Source organism: Hypanus sabinus, chromosome 6 (assembly GCF_030144855.1).
Source record: "Hypanus sabinus isolate sHypSab1 chromosome 6, sHypSab1.hap1, whole genome shotgun sequence".
Taxonomy (NCBI): domain Eukaryota; kingdom Metazoa; phylum Chordata; class Chondrichthyes; order Myliobatiformes; family Dasyatidae; genus Hypanus; species Hypanus sabinus.
In genome coordinates this window covers 49,783,155-49,798,007 of record NC_082711.1, presented here as the reverse complement: position 1 = coordinate 49,798,007, position 14,853 = coordinate 49,783,155, and the positions used below count along the sequence as shown (strand labels likewise).

Below are 14,853 nucleotides of genomic sequence, written 5' to 3'. Positions count from 1 at the left end.
ATTCCATTTCTCATTCATGGTTCCTTTAGCCTGCCACCCTTTCCCTGCCTCAGTGTAGTCACCGGTTCCAAGATGCTCACCCACTGAGATTCTGTCACCTGACCAGGTCTATTGAATAGTACCAAATACAGTATAAGGTCTCCTTTAGTCAGCCTGTCTACACACTGTGATAGGAATCCCTCCTGGTCACAGCTAATGAATTCCATCCCATCTAAACCTTTTGCACTAAGGAGGTGTCAACCAATTTCAGGGAAGTTAAAATCACTTAAGACAAAACCCAGTTATTTTTGTGCCTTTCCAAAATCTGCCTCCTGATCTGCTCTTCATCATTTCTGTTACTATTGAATGGTCTACAAAATACTCCTAACAGAGCAATCGTCCCATTCCTGTTTGTGACTTCCACCAACTCAGTACACAATCCCTCCAATGCATCCTCTCTTTCTACAGTTATGATATTATCCCTGATTAGCAATGCCAATGTCACTCCCTCCCTGTTCCTTTTGAAACATCTAGACCCTGGAGCATCCAGCAGCCATTCCTGCTCTTGTGATAGCCAAGTATCTGTAAACTCCACAGTGTCATAGTTCCATGTGTTTAGTTCCATTATTCTATGCTCTATGTTCATTATCTTTGTTCTTGATGTTACTTGTATTAAATGGACACATTTCAAGACATTCAATTGACTGCTGTTTTGTCCTGTCCACTGTCTAACCTTCCTCATAAATCTCTCGACATGCTCTCTCTTTACATCAACTACTCCATCCTCTGAACGATGATTCTGGTTGCCATCATACTGCAGAACTAATTAAAACCCCCCTCAACAGCTGTAGAAAACCTGCCCACAAGGATATTGAACCTCCTTGAGTTCAGGTGTAACCAATCCCTTCCCCAGAAGTGATCCTAATATAACCATATAACCATATAACAATCACAGCACGGAAACAGGCCATCTTGGCCCTCCTAGTCCGTGCCGAACCCTTAATCTCACCTAGTCCCACCTACCCGCACTCAGCCCATAACCCTCCACTCCTTTCCTGTCCATATACCTATCCAATTTTACCTTAAATGACACAACTGAACTGGCCTCTACTACTTCTACAGGAAGCTCATTCCACACAGCTATCACTCCTTGAGTAAAGAAATACCCCCTCGTGTTTCCCTTAAACTTCTGCCCCCTAACTCTCAAATCATGTCCTCTAGTTTGAATCTCCCCTACTCTCAATGGAAACAGCCTGTTCACGTCAACTCTATCTATCCCTCTCAAAATTTTAAATACCTCGATCAAATCCCCCCTCAACCTTCTACGCTCCAATGAATAGAGACCTGATGATCCACAAATCTAAGACACTGCCTTCACCAATTCTTCAGCCACACATACAACTGCAACATCATCCTATTCTCACCCTCATTGGTACATTGCACAGATAGGAATCCAGAGATTACTACCCTTAGGGCCAGCTTTTCAGCTTCCTACCTAGAATTCTATATTCTTTCTTCAGCATCTCTTCCTTTTTCCTACCTATGTTGTTGGCATCAATATGTACCAAAGCTACTATAAGGGGTTTCTTCTTTTATGTTACTGCTAAGGCTAATAAAATGGCTTCTTTGTTATGTTAAAAGTAAAATGCTTCCTTGTTATGTTAACTTGTGAGAGCAGCTTTCTCTCGCAGCTTGTTTGGGTTATAATTACTGATAACGAGAATTGTATTCATTTGTTAACCAATTGGGATAGATGTTATTCTTTCTTGTGGGTCTGTAAGCTAGTGTTGTGCAGACTTTTGGGGAGACGGTGCGAGGGGGTTAGAGGGAGAAGACGCGATGTTGTAAGCTGGGTGATGGAACGGACCCCGAGTGGGGGTCCGAGGCCCAGGGTTTCGGTGTGGAGAGGAGACGAGGACAGATTCGTGTGGAGAGTCTGGTCGACCACCGTGGTTGGTCCCAGGCGGCGGGTTGAGGAGGTCTGAGGGGATCAAATGGTGGCAAGAAGACTTCATTAACTGAGCTCCAATGGTTGTGCACGAAGTGGTTGGACTTTGATAAGTTTGGCACCTTTTACTTTTTTTTTATATTGTATTTCTATTAAGTACATAGTTCCTGTAAGATCTATAAAGCGTGATCATTTTATCGCATATGGTGTACAGTCTGTTATTTAGCATGGTGGGGACATCACATAGTGTCTACACAAGCTGATTACCCAGTTTGGCAGGGCCGAAGGCTGCTCCCCCTAGATGGAAGCGAACTGAGTGAGCCTGAGGCTTACCCGGGGGCTACACTGATGTGTTCTGCCTTAAGAATGCCGTGGAACCAATTTGAGATAACACGGACCCTGGCACCTGGGAGATAACATACCATTCACAAGATCTTCTGTCTGCGTCCCCGTCCTCTATCACTACTGCTCTCCTCACCTCTTCATTTCCCTTTTGACCCACAGCTATACCCAGTGTCAGAAACCTGCAGCTTTCCTCTTGCAAGTCATCTCCACAACAGTGTCCAAAGTGGTATACCTGCTATTGAGGCAAAAGGCCATGGGGTACTCTGTAGTATCTGCTGATTCCCTTTCTTTATCCACAAGTTCATAAGTCCATAAGACATAAGAGCAGAATTATGCCACTCAGCCCATTGAGTTTGCTCTGCCATTCCATCACAGCTGATTTATTATCCCTCTCATTGTCAATCTCCTGCCTTCTCCCCATAACCTTTGACGTTCTGACTAACCAAGAACCTCTCAACCTGTACTTTAAATATACTCACACAGAAAGGCCCAAAACTGCTCACAATACTCCAAGTGTGATCTGACCAATGCCTTATAAAACCTTAGCATTACATTGTTACTTTTATATTCTAGTCCTCTCAAAATGAATGGTAACATTTAATTTGCCTTTCTTACCACCAGCTCAACCTGAAAGTTAACCTTTAGGGAGTCCTGTACAAGGACTCCCAAGACCCTTTGCACCTCTCATTTTTGAAATTTTTCCCATTTAGAAAATAGCCTACACCTTTATTCATTCTATCAATGTTCATAACCATACATTTCCCTACATGAAATACCCTCTGCCACTTATTTGCCCATTCTCCCAATCACAGACTCCCGGCTTCCTATACACTACCAGCCCCTCCACCTATCTTTGTATTGTCTGTAAACTTGGTGACAAAGTAATCAATTCCATCATCCAAATCATTAACAATATAACATGAAAAGAACCAGTCACTTAACCAACCCCTGCAGACATCACCAGTCACCATCAACCAAAGCGAATTTTATTCTCTTTTATTCCCACTCTTTGCTTCCTGCCAGTCAGCCTATCCTTGCTAGTATCTTTCCTGAAAATCCAAGTAAATGTCATCCACTGACTCTCCTCAGTCTCTCCTGTCTGTTATTTCCTCAAAGAAGCCCAGCAGATTTGAAACTTGAGGAGGAGAAGCTAGTCAGATGCATTGATATAACAGTAGAGTAAAAGGAAAATACCGGCATGGGAGTGCAGTTGGCCACAATTGATTGGAAAAGAACATGGGCAGGAATGATGGTAGAGCAGCAATGGCAGGAATTTCTAGAAGCAATTTGGAAGGCACAAGATATACATCCCAAGGAAGAAGTATTCTAAAGGAAAGATAACATAACTGTGGCTAACAAGAGAAGTCAAAGCCAACATAAAAACCAAACAGAGGGCATGTAATAGAGCAAAACTTGGTGGGAAGTAAGAGGATGGGCAAACTTTTAAAAACCAACAGAAGGCAATTAAAAAAGTCAAAGAACGTAAGGATGGATCACAAAAGTAAGAGAGCCAATAATATTAAAGAGGATATCAAAATTTTTTCAGATGCATAAAGTGTAAAAGAGAGATGAGAGTGGATATCAGACCACTGTAAAACAATGCTGGAGAGGTAGTAATGGGGGACAATGAAGTAGTGGATGAACTGAATAAATATTTTGCATCAGTCTACACTGTGGAAGACACTAGCAGTATAGTATATGCTCGAGGTGATAGGGGGTATGAAGTGTGTAAAGTTACCATAATTTTACTGAGAAGGTTCTTGGGAAACTGAATGGTCTGAAGGTGTATAAGTCACCTGGACCAGATGGTATACATCCCAAAGTCCTAAAAGAGCTGGCTGAAGAGATTGTGGAGGCATCTTTCAAGAATCGCTGGATTCTGGAATGTTATGGAGGACTAGAAAATTGCAAATATCATTCCATTCTTCAAGAAGGGAGACAGGCAGAAGAAAGGAAACCATAGGCCAGCTAGTCTGATCTCAGTGGTTGGGAACATGTTGGAATCAATTATTAAGGATGAGGTCTCAGGGCACTTAGAGGCACATGATAATATAGGCCAGTCTGTTGGAATTCTTTGAAGAAATACCAAGCAGGATAGACAAAGGAGAATTGGTTAATGATGTGTACTCAGATTTTCAGAGGCATTTGACAAGGTGCCACAAATGAGGCCATTTAACAAACTAGACACCTATGGTATTACAGGAAAGATTCTGGCATGGATAAACTGTGGCTAATTGGCAGGAGGCAAAGAGTGGGAATAAAGAGAGCCTTTCTGGCTTGGTGCTGGTGACTCATGGTGTTCCACAGGGTTCTGTGTTGGGACTGATTCTATTTACATTATATGTCAATGATTGTTGGAATTGATGGCTTTGGTGCAAAATTTGCATACAATAGGAAGATAGGTGGTGGGGCAGGTAGTTTTGAGGAAATAGAGAGGCTACAGAAGGACAATGATTTGAAAATGGGCAAGAAACTGGCAGATGGAATACAGTGTTGGGAAGTGTATGGTCATGCACTTTGGTAGAAGAAATGAAAGTCTTGACTATTTTCTAAATTGAGAGAAAATACAAAAAAAAACTGAGGTGCAAAGAGACTTGGAAGTTCTTGTGCAGGATTCCCTAAAGGTTAATTTGCAGGTTCAGTCTGTGGACAGGAAGGCAAATGTAATATTAGCATTCATTTCAAGAGGACTAGAATATAAAAGCAAGGATGTAATGTTGATACCTTGAGTACTGTGAACAGTTTTGGGCCCTTCATCTTAGAAAAGATATGCTGGCATTGGAGAGGGTCCAGAGTTATCATATGAGGAACTTTTGACGGCTCTAGGTCTGTACTCACTGGAATTTAGAAGGATCAGAATCAGAATCAGGTTTATGCATGTGATGTGAAATTTGTTAACTTAGCAGCAGCAGTTCAATGCAGTACATAATAGAGGAGAGGAAAAAAATAAGTTAAATAAAATAATAATAACAAATAAACCAATTACAGTATACATATATGGAATAGATTAAAAGTGTGCAAAAATCAGAAATACTGTATATTTAAAAAAAGTAAGTTAGTATCCAAGGGTTCAATGTCCATCTAGGATTCAGATGGGAAAGGAGAAGAAGCTGTTCCTGAATTGCTGAGTGTGTGCCTTTAGGCTTTTATACCTCCTACCTGATGGTAACAGTGAGAAAAGGGTATGCCCTGGGTGCTAGAGGTCCTTAATAATGGATGTTGCCTTTCTGAGACAACACTCCCTGAAAATGTCCTGGGTACTTTGTAGGCTAGTACCCAAGATGGCGCTGACAAGATTTACAACCCTCTGCAGCTTCTTTCGGTCTCATTGAAACCTTTCGAATGTTGAAAGGCTCAGATAGATGTGGAAGGGATGTTTCCCATGGTGGGAAAGTTTAGGACAAGAGGGCACAGCCTCAGGAGTACCATTTCAAAACAGAAATATGCAGAAATTTCTTTAACCAAAGGGTGGTGAATTTGTGGAATTTATTGTCACATGCAGCTGTGGAGGTCAGGTTGTTGGGTGTATTTAAAACAGAATTTGATAGGTTCTTGATTGGACATGGCATCTAAGGTTACAGGGAAAAGGCCGGGAACTGGGGTTAAGGAGGAAAAAATAAATGATCAGCCATGATAGAATGGCGGAACAGACTCAATGAACCAGATGGCCTAATTCTGCTCCTATGTCTTATGGTCTAAATCTCCTCTGCACCCTTTCTATGGTTTCCACATCCTTCCTGTAATGAGGTGACCAGAACTGAACAAAGTATGTCAAGTGGGGTCTACGTAAGGTCTTCTATAGATGTAACATTACCTCACAACTCTTGAACTCAGTCTCATGGCTGATGAAGGCCAACACACCATACACCTTCTTAACAACACTGTCAACCTGTGCAGCAGCTTTGAATGTCCTATGGACACAGACCCCAAGATCTCGCTGATCCTCCACACTGCCAAGAGTCTTACTATTAATACAATGTAATGTCTTTAGATTTGACCTACCAAAATGAACCACCTTATACTTATCTGGGTTGAACTCCATCACCAACTCTCAGCCAGAGTTCTGCATTCAATTGACGTCCCGCTGTAACCTCTGAAACCCTCCAGACTATCCACAACACCCTCAACTTTCGTGTGATCAGCAAATTTACTGACCCACCCTTCTGCTTCCTCATCCAGGTCATATATATAAATCACAAAGAGAAGGGGTCCCAGAACAGATAATTGAAGAACACCACCAGTCACTGTCCATGCAGAATATGAACCGTCCACAACTACCCTTTGCCTTCTGTGGTCAAGCCAATCCTGGATCCAAAAAGCAAGGTCTCCTTGGATCCCATGCATCATTATTTTCTGAATGAATCTCGCATGGGGAATCTTATCAAATGCCTTACTGAAGTCCATATATACTACATCCACTGCTCTACCTTCAATGTGTTTTGTTACATAAAGAGAGTTTTCTTGAGAATAGTAGGCTCAGTCAGTAACCTAACTTTGTGTGCCTTTTTTATAGGGCAGGGTACCTCTACAACCCACGCCTCCAATATCATCTCATTGATTGGAACACCTGATTCCAAATAGCTTGTGTAGAAGGCATTACCCCGGAGGTTCACATAATTTTTCCAACAAATACATGTAATATTGGATCATTTTTCTCAATAAATAAATAAACAAGTATAATGCTTTTGTGTTATTTTGTGTTATTTACTTAACTGGATTCTCTTTAGCTAGGATTTACATGAAGATCTGATCGCTGTTACATACTGATAGTTTGAACATGGGACAGTGCAATGATGTAATGTTCTTGCGAGTGGGATGATGTAATTGTCTTATGACCCTGGGGTGATGTTATGTCAGGTGATGGCATATTCCAAACAGTAGTTAAATAAAGCCCGCAGTCTGCAACGCAGTTCTCATTTTTATTTTTGTGCAACGTTGTTGTTGCCGGTTGGAGGTGTGAGGCTTCACCGGTTTCGTTTGTTGCACGCGTATTTTTCCCTTACAGTCCAGTATCGGAGAGTGAAGGCATTACCGAGTTATCCGAGTTCAAAGAATTGAATAAAGTTAATGTCGTTCAGTGTCTTGGGAATGATAGACCTTTGTGAATTCATTCAGGAGTTGTGGCATGCACATTTGAGTTAAACTCTGCAAGGTTGGAAAGGTTTTTGCATTGACCACACTCCAGTCAAAAGGTCCATTCCTTTTATTTCCTCATGATTTCTTTGAACAAGGCATTTCTGGGCTGTGGGATCAGCAGATTCGTCATTACTTCGAAGGATTCGTTATTTTGGGGAAGTATCTCCTTAATGACTGTATAAATCACATGGACTTTTGAATTTATCACTTTAAGTCTGTGCTTGGATTAGAACTCGTTAAGAACAGTTTCTACGTTTGACTGTTAGATATTGCCGCCTAATGGTTAACCTTCAGTTAAGTTAGTTGTTTGTTTACTTTTCTAAGTTTTGAGCAGAGGTTAATAAACCTTGGGATTTGTTTATAAACCCTGTCTCAGTTTCATATCGATTGCTGCTGCATTCATAACATCACATTTTAGGTCATATTTATGCAGAAATAGACAAAATTCTACAGGGTCATAAACTTTCTAGCACCCACTGTATATTCTATTGTATCTTTTGACAGTCCTCTACACTGTCCACAACTCTACCGATCTTTTTGTCATCTGCAACCTTATTAAATTTCCTTCTATATCTTCATCTCATAATTTATATATATCATGAACAATAGAGAACCTAGCATTAGTCCCTAAGGAACACTACAGGTCATGGACCTCCAGCTGGAGTGACAACTTTGCATCACTGCCCCCTGTCTCCTATGGGCAAGCTCAATTCTGAATCCAAACTACCAAGTCACTGTGGATCCTATGTATTTTAACTTTCTGGATTAGCTGACCATGAGGAACTTTGTCAAATACCTCACTAAAATCCATGTAGACAGCTTCCATTGTCCTACCTTCATCAATCACCTTTGTCACCTCTTCAAAAAAATGCAATCCACAAAACAATGCCAACTATTCCTAATCAGGCCATGTTTTATCCAATTGTGCATAACTCTATCTGCAACCACACCCCTCTCCCACAATAGCATCCCTATTACTGGTGTGAGGTTAACTAACCTATAATTTCCTGGATTATGCCTATTTCCTTTATTAAACAAAGGAACAACATTAGCTGCTCTCCAGTCCTTTGAGACATTTGCTCTTGCTGATAAAGTTACATAAGATTTGTCAAGGCTCCATCAATCTCCTCTCTTGCCTCTTTCAATTAACTGGGATATATCCCATCAGCACTGGGTCCTGGGGCTTTTGCTGTTCACAATCTATACTGATAATTTAGAATGAGGGAACTATGTGGTATATCTAATTATACCATTGATACAAACCTGCAGGCCAGTGTGGATTGCTTCCTGTACTTACATGTTAATTTTCAGGCTGTAAGGGGTAAAGGACAGGCAAATAGAATTTAGAGGAATGAGAAGTGATCTTATTGAAACATACATTATTATATGGCTGAACAATTATATACTGGGGTGATATTTCCCTAGCTGAGATTCTAGAACTAGTGGTTCATTGTTTCAAAACTAGGGCTCAAGCATTCAGGGCCATGATAAAAAGGAAATTTCTTCATGCATGGACCGGTGGATCATTGGAATTTTATGCCTCAAGTGGTGGATTTTTAAAATTTTATGCCTCAGAAGTCTGTGGAAATAATTATTGTATTGCAACAGAGATTGTTAAGTTTTTGGATGTTACAGTGTAATGCAGGAGATCGGTAATGATATTGAATAGTTATGTTCTTGAAAAATGGTGGAGGAGACTCAATGCACCTAGTTTTTTCCTGTTTTTTTTTAATATATGAGGGAGTTGAATTTGTGGAATTTTCTACCCAATAGTGCTGTTGAAACTCAATCCCTGAGTATATTCAAACAGAAATCAATAGATCTTTGGATATTAGGAAGTTCAATGGATATGGTTATTGGTAATTGGTTTACTATTGTCACCATGACCATGATGTAATGTGAAGCTTCTTTTTGCATGTCATACAGACAGATAATTCCAGTACATTGAGGTAGTATGAAGAAAGAAAAACAGAATTTGGAACATTGTGCTACAGTTACAGAGAAACTATCGTGCAGGTAGACAGAGGAAGTGCATGGACAATTGCGAGGTAGGCTGCAAGATCTAGAGTTCACCTTTACTGTGCAAGAGGTCTGTTCAACAGTCATATGTCAGGAGAATAGAAGTATCTTTGAGTCTGGTGGTGTATTTCCCAGAACATATGACTGGGGTGAGAGGGGACCTTTGATTACATTGGCAATTTTCCTGAGGCTGCAGGAACTCTGCCTTCATAGACAGAGTCAATGAAGGGAAGGCTGTTTTTCCTGATAAATTGCACTGTGTTCACTACTCTCTATGGTTTCTTGCAGTTTTGGGGAGAGCAGTTGCCCTACTAAGATATGGTGCATCTGGATAGGATGCATTCAGTAGTTCATGTGTAAAACAGTTGAGCATCATTGGGGACAAACTATATTTCCTTAGTCTTCAGAGCAAGTAGAGATGGCGGTGTGCTTTCTTGGCCAGTGTGTCCATGTGGTTGGACCAGGACAAACTGTTGGCTATATTTACACATAGGAACTTGAAGCCCTCAACAATCTGCACCTCATAGCCTTTGATGCAGATAGTTCAGTGTACTCCACAACGCTTCCTGAAGTGAATAACCAGCTCTTTTGTTTTGCTAACACTGAAGGAGAGATTGTTGTCTTGACACCTCACCATAAAGCTCTATATCTCCTTCATGTTCTCTGTATCATTGTTGTTTGAGATCTAGCCCACTACAGTAGTGTCACATGCAAACTTGTAAATGGAGTTACATCAGAATATGGCCATGTATTTGAGGACATGGTAAAAATTTTGTCCCAAGTCTTTTAGGAAACATTTTTACAAACAAAATAGTAGAAATCATCTTTGCAACTCAATAGGTCAATGATTAATTTTAAATTTGATTTTTTGTTAACTTAAGCTATGAAAGTATATTAAGGAATTAAAATGTTAGACCAGAGATCAGGAATGAAATTCAATGCCAGAGAAGATTCAAGGGATTAAATGGAATCCCTTGATTCACTGCCTCCTAAAATTCATATTATATATTCCATTAACAGCATCATCATTTTGCAGTTTAGTAGGTAATTGGTATGTTAGCTTTCATGACTAAATACTTTGAGTACAGGTGCATAGATATCTTCTTCATAGGATGGTAGGACAGATGTATGAGGTGAAACTAAGTAAGCTGGGTTTGTATTCACAAGAACTTAGCAGAATGAAATAGGTCTTTTATTCTTCTGAACTTAAGTGAATACAAAATTCTTATGGGCTGAATAGATTGGCTACGAGGAAGATGTTTTTCCTGACTGGCAAATCTAGAATGAGGTTTCATGGTCTCACGATATGAGCTATGGTATTTGGGACTTCATTCAGACAGTCTTGAACCTGTGGAACTCTCTACCACAGAAGGCTGTGGAGATCAGTTTGTGAACACATTATGGACGGAGGTAGATGTCTAGGAACAAGGCACCAAATGGTTGCAGAGCCATTGAGCTTTAACAGCAAAAGGCCCTTTGAGCACATTCATGCAACTGTTGAATGCCTGTCTATACTAATGATTCATGGCCTTAAATGTCACAGTGATTACATGTTGTGAGAGTCACTGCCTTCACCATCCCTCAGGCAGTGCGATACAGATTTTTGTCACCTCTTAGATGAAAAAAATCTTCTTCAAACTCCTACCCCTTACCTTAAACCTATGGGGAGAGAAGTAAAATGGTATTGAGATACACCATTTAAATGGTAGAGAACCTCAAAGAGTTGAATGCCCTACAGTAGCTTATACTTTATGTTTCTGTGCTTCCTCAGAATCGAAGAACTTTAAATTTAAACCAAACTAACCTTTATCAGTCAGATCAACTATAACAACTATTGAAACCTCATGCAAGACACTTTCAAACTTGCATCTAGGATTGAAATTATCTCCCTATTTCCTTGCAAATTAGAGGGAGGCCATTTGTCCCAACAAGACTATGTCACCTTACAAAGTAATCTCATTCCTCCACTAATTTTGCAAGTAACTCAACAACTCTTCCTATATTCTTACACTTGTCTATCCTGTGTGCAGTTTAGGTAGAAATTTACCTACCATCCACTGAAAAACACAATAGTGGAAAGGGTGAGCAGTTCCAAGTTCCTGGGTGTCAACATCTCTGAAGATCTACCCTAGGCCCAACATATTGATGCCATTACAAAGAAGGCGTGACAGCTACTATATTTCATTAAGAGTTTGAGGAGCCTTGGTAAGTCATCAAAGACGTTCACAAATTTCTACCGGTATACGGTGCAGAACATTCTAACTGGATGTGTCACTGTCTGGCAGGGGAGGGGGAAATTGCACAGGATCAGAAAAAGCTGCAGAAGGTTGTAAACTCAGCCAACTCCATATTGAGCACATCTTCAAAAGGCAATGGCGCAAAAAGGCAGCATTCATTATTTAGGGAGCACCCACCATCCAGGACATGCCTGCTTCTCATTGCTACCATCAAGGAGGTACAAGAGCCTGAATGCACGCTCTCAATGTTTCAGGAACAGCTTCTTCCTCTCCGCCATCAAATTTCTGAATGGACAACGAATCCATGAACACTGCCCCACTACAGTTTTATCTCTCTTTTTGCACTACTTATTTAATTTATTTTTATACACTTCCTATTGTAATTTAGAGTGTTTTTATTATTATGTATTGCAATGTACTGCTGACACAGAACAACAAATTTCATGACCAATACCAGTGATATTAAACCTGATTCTGATTCATATTGAAAACCTCCTGTTGATTTTTCTACTTTATTTACTTATTAGAATCTGAGCATCCCTAGCAAAGCTATCCTAACTGTGGCTTGCTAGCTTCTTGAGCGTCAACCATATTAGAAGGTGTCAGGTCAAGTATAAGTAAATTCGGTAAGCATAATCTCTTCCCTGCAGGGCATTAGTGAACCTGAGGTTTTTTTTAATTACAATAATCTAATATTTCTTATCATAATTTTTAAAATTCAATATTATTATTTTGAATTGGAATTCCACAGCTCGCTTGGTAGGATTTGAACTCTGATATTTGTTTGGATTGTAAGTCCAGTGGGTGGCACAATAGTGCAAACTAGTAAACCTTAACCTCTGGAGCTGTATGTGGAAAGTTTACACACGTCCTTGTGATTGTGTGGATTGGTAGGTTAATTGGCTCCTGTAAATTGCCCCTTGTACGTAAGTGAATGGTGGCACCAGGTGACGGAGAGTGATTGGGGTGGAGAGTTTATGGGAAGGCAGGGAAAATAAAATGGAATTGTTGTAGAATAATGAATGAATCCTTGATCTTCAATATGGACAGTGGGCCCAAGGGCCTGTTTCCATGTTGTATCTTTCAATGAGACTATGACTCTATGATCTCTCAATTACTGGCCCAGTAACTTAACTGCTGTATTTCCAACATAGACCAGAAAACGTGAAAATAAATTGAATCACTAATTCGCTATACTAGCACGATATTAATACACAGCAGCCTCTCTGGACTCTGGATTGGGAATTGCCAAATGTTATATGGATTTTCTGGTGTAGTCTATTTTGTCATGTGCTTTGTTGTTATCATTCTGGAGGCACGTTGTCTCATTTTTTAACTACATTGCATTTGTGGTTTTTAAATGACAATAAACTGAATCTGAATTTGAATATAAACATGAATAATTTTCTTATTGTGGGTACTGAGCTTTTGAATAAATTTAAAATCATGTTGAAATCTATAATATATGATCAATGATGTGGATGGCTGTTAACTAACTTTGCTAAATACATTTTCTGTCATATGCATTATTTGGAATAACTCTCCTAAAATAAGCTCTCCTTGTTCTGGGCTTCATAGTTAATGCAGCAGCATGGTCAAGAAATAGCTACATGAAATGTAGAATAAAACAGTGAAAACATCTTAACAAATTACAAGTTCTAAATGGAGAGAAATTTATCTTTCACTGAATGAACATTAAAAGTTATTAGCCAATGATTCTGTTATTTGATTCCAATGAAATTAATGGTACTAAATATGCAAAGAAGATTGCATTGGATGTTAATGCTCTTGGATGCATTAACAACTAATTTCTCCTCTGAAGAGTTTTGTTATTGATGTGCATTCTTCTCATAGCATTTTAGGACACTTACTCTTCTATAGTTTTTCTTTGCTCTTTGTCTCTCTTCCTGAGACTTTTTAGCTCTTCAATGATTTCATCACTATTCACGGGCTTAGTTTCCTTTTATGAATAAATATGAAAAAGAAAAACTGTTTTCTGCCATGTTCTGCAAAAAACTATTCAACTACATACATAAGCTGTTCTGAAATAAAATCAGATTTACATGATTTATAAGCATGTCTATGTTTGTGTACATTTTCAACAAAGTTACGAATTTATTCTTCAATAATAATAAGAGGAAATGTAGTCAATACTTAAGGCTGATTTATACTTGTGCATACGGGCTACGCTGTAGCCCTGATTTTCACTTCTGCATCGGCTCTACGCCGTAGCGAGCATGCGTTGGTGTGCACCAAAACACTAATTGGTGGTGGGGTTTCTATGCCATTGTGTTGAGATTCTTCGTGAGACACATGGATGAGGAAATGCATTTCAAACATTTTCGCAAGTCGGCAGGTAGATTTGACTATTTGGTTCATCTATTTAGCATTGGTGTACAGACATGGTGGAGAAGAAGCAACCGGAAATGTGTAGGAGGAAATGCGAGGCTACCAAGCGAACCAATCACAGTTGTTCCGGTCTGCGTCACTGCGACGTGTGAGTTACTTTTTTGGGGAGGTGCACGTCACCCTATGGCATAGGGTACGTGGTACCTATGGCATAGATGCAACACACAAGTATAAATCAGCCTTCAGTATTACTCAACAAGTCATCAGCATCAGTCGAGAAAGAGTTAAATTTTCAATTCCTGCTCTAGAGCTAGACCCCTGATGCTTCATGGGGCCTCCTCACTCTTCATCACATCACTGCTCACCATTTTTCCCTCCCATAAACCCATCCACTCTTCCACACCATCCTCTTATTTCCTATCTTACCCATATTCCTAACACCACCATGACACTTCTCCTTCCCCTTTCCTCGCTGACCTCCCTTCTCTCTCCTCAATTACCCATCCCTGAGGCTTCTGTTGTTCTTTAACCATACCCTGCACCTCACCTCCAATCTTACAGTGTCTTCACTATCCCTCGCCTCAACCTCCCCCACTCCAACACTGTGAGCAGTCCTCAGTAGAGTCCTCAACTTTGTACCCCTACACCTGCACCTCAATGAGTTACAGCCCCAACATTATATTGAGCTCTTTTTACACCACCTCTAGCTCCATGGACATTTCTTCAGCAGGGAATCTTCATCCCCACTGATGATGTTTTCTCCTGTCTCCATTCCCCCACCACATGAACTCCCTCTTCTGTCCTTTCACTCTTTCTTTTCATTTTCAATTGCCAATGTGA

General features: G+C 40.1%; 1 protein-coding gene across 1 annotated transcript in view; it reads right to left on the bottom strand.

Annotated features, from left to right (window-relative positions):
- Positions 1 to 14,853, bottom strand: part of c6h10orf67 (chromosome 6 C10orf67 homolog) — a 153,709-nt gene that overhangs the window by 43,884 nt on the left and 94,972 nt on the right. Inside the window, exon 11 of the mRNA XM_059971335.1 lies at positions 13,536 to 13,624. Coding sequence (XP_059827318.1) covers positions 13,536 to 13,624 — 89 coding nt within the window. The remainder of the gene's footprint in view (positions 1 to 13,535; positions 13,625 to 14,853) is intronic.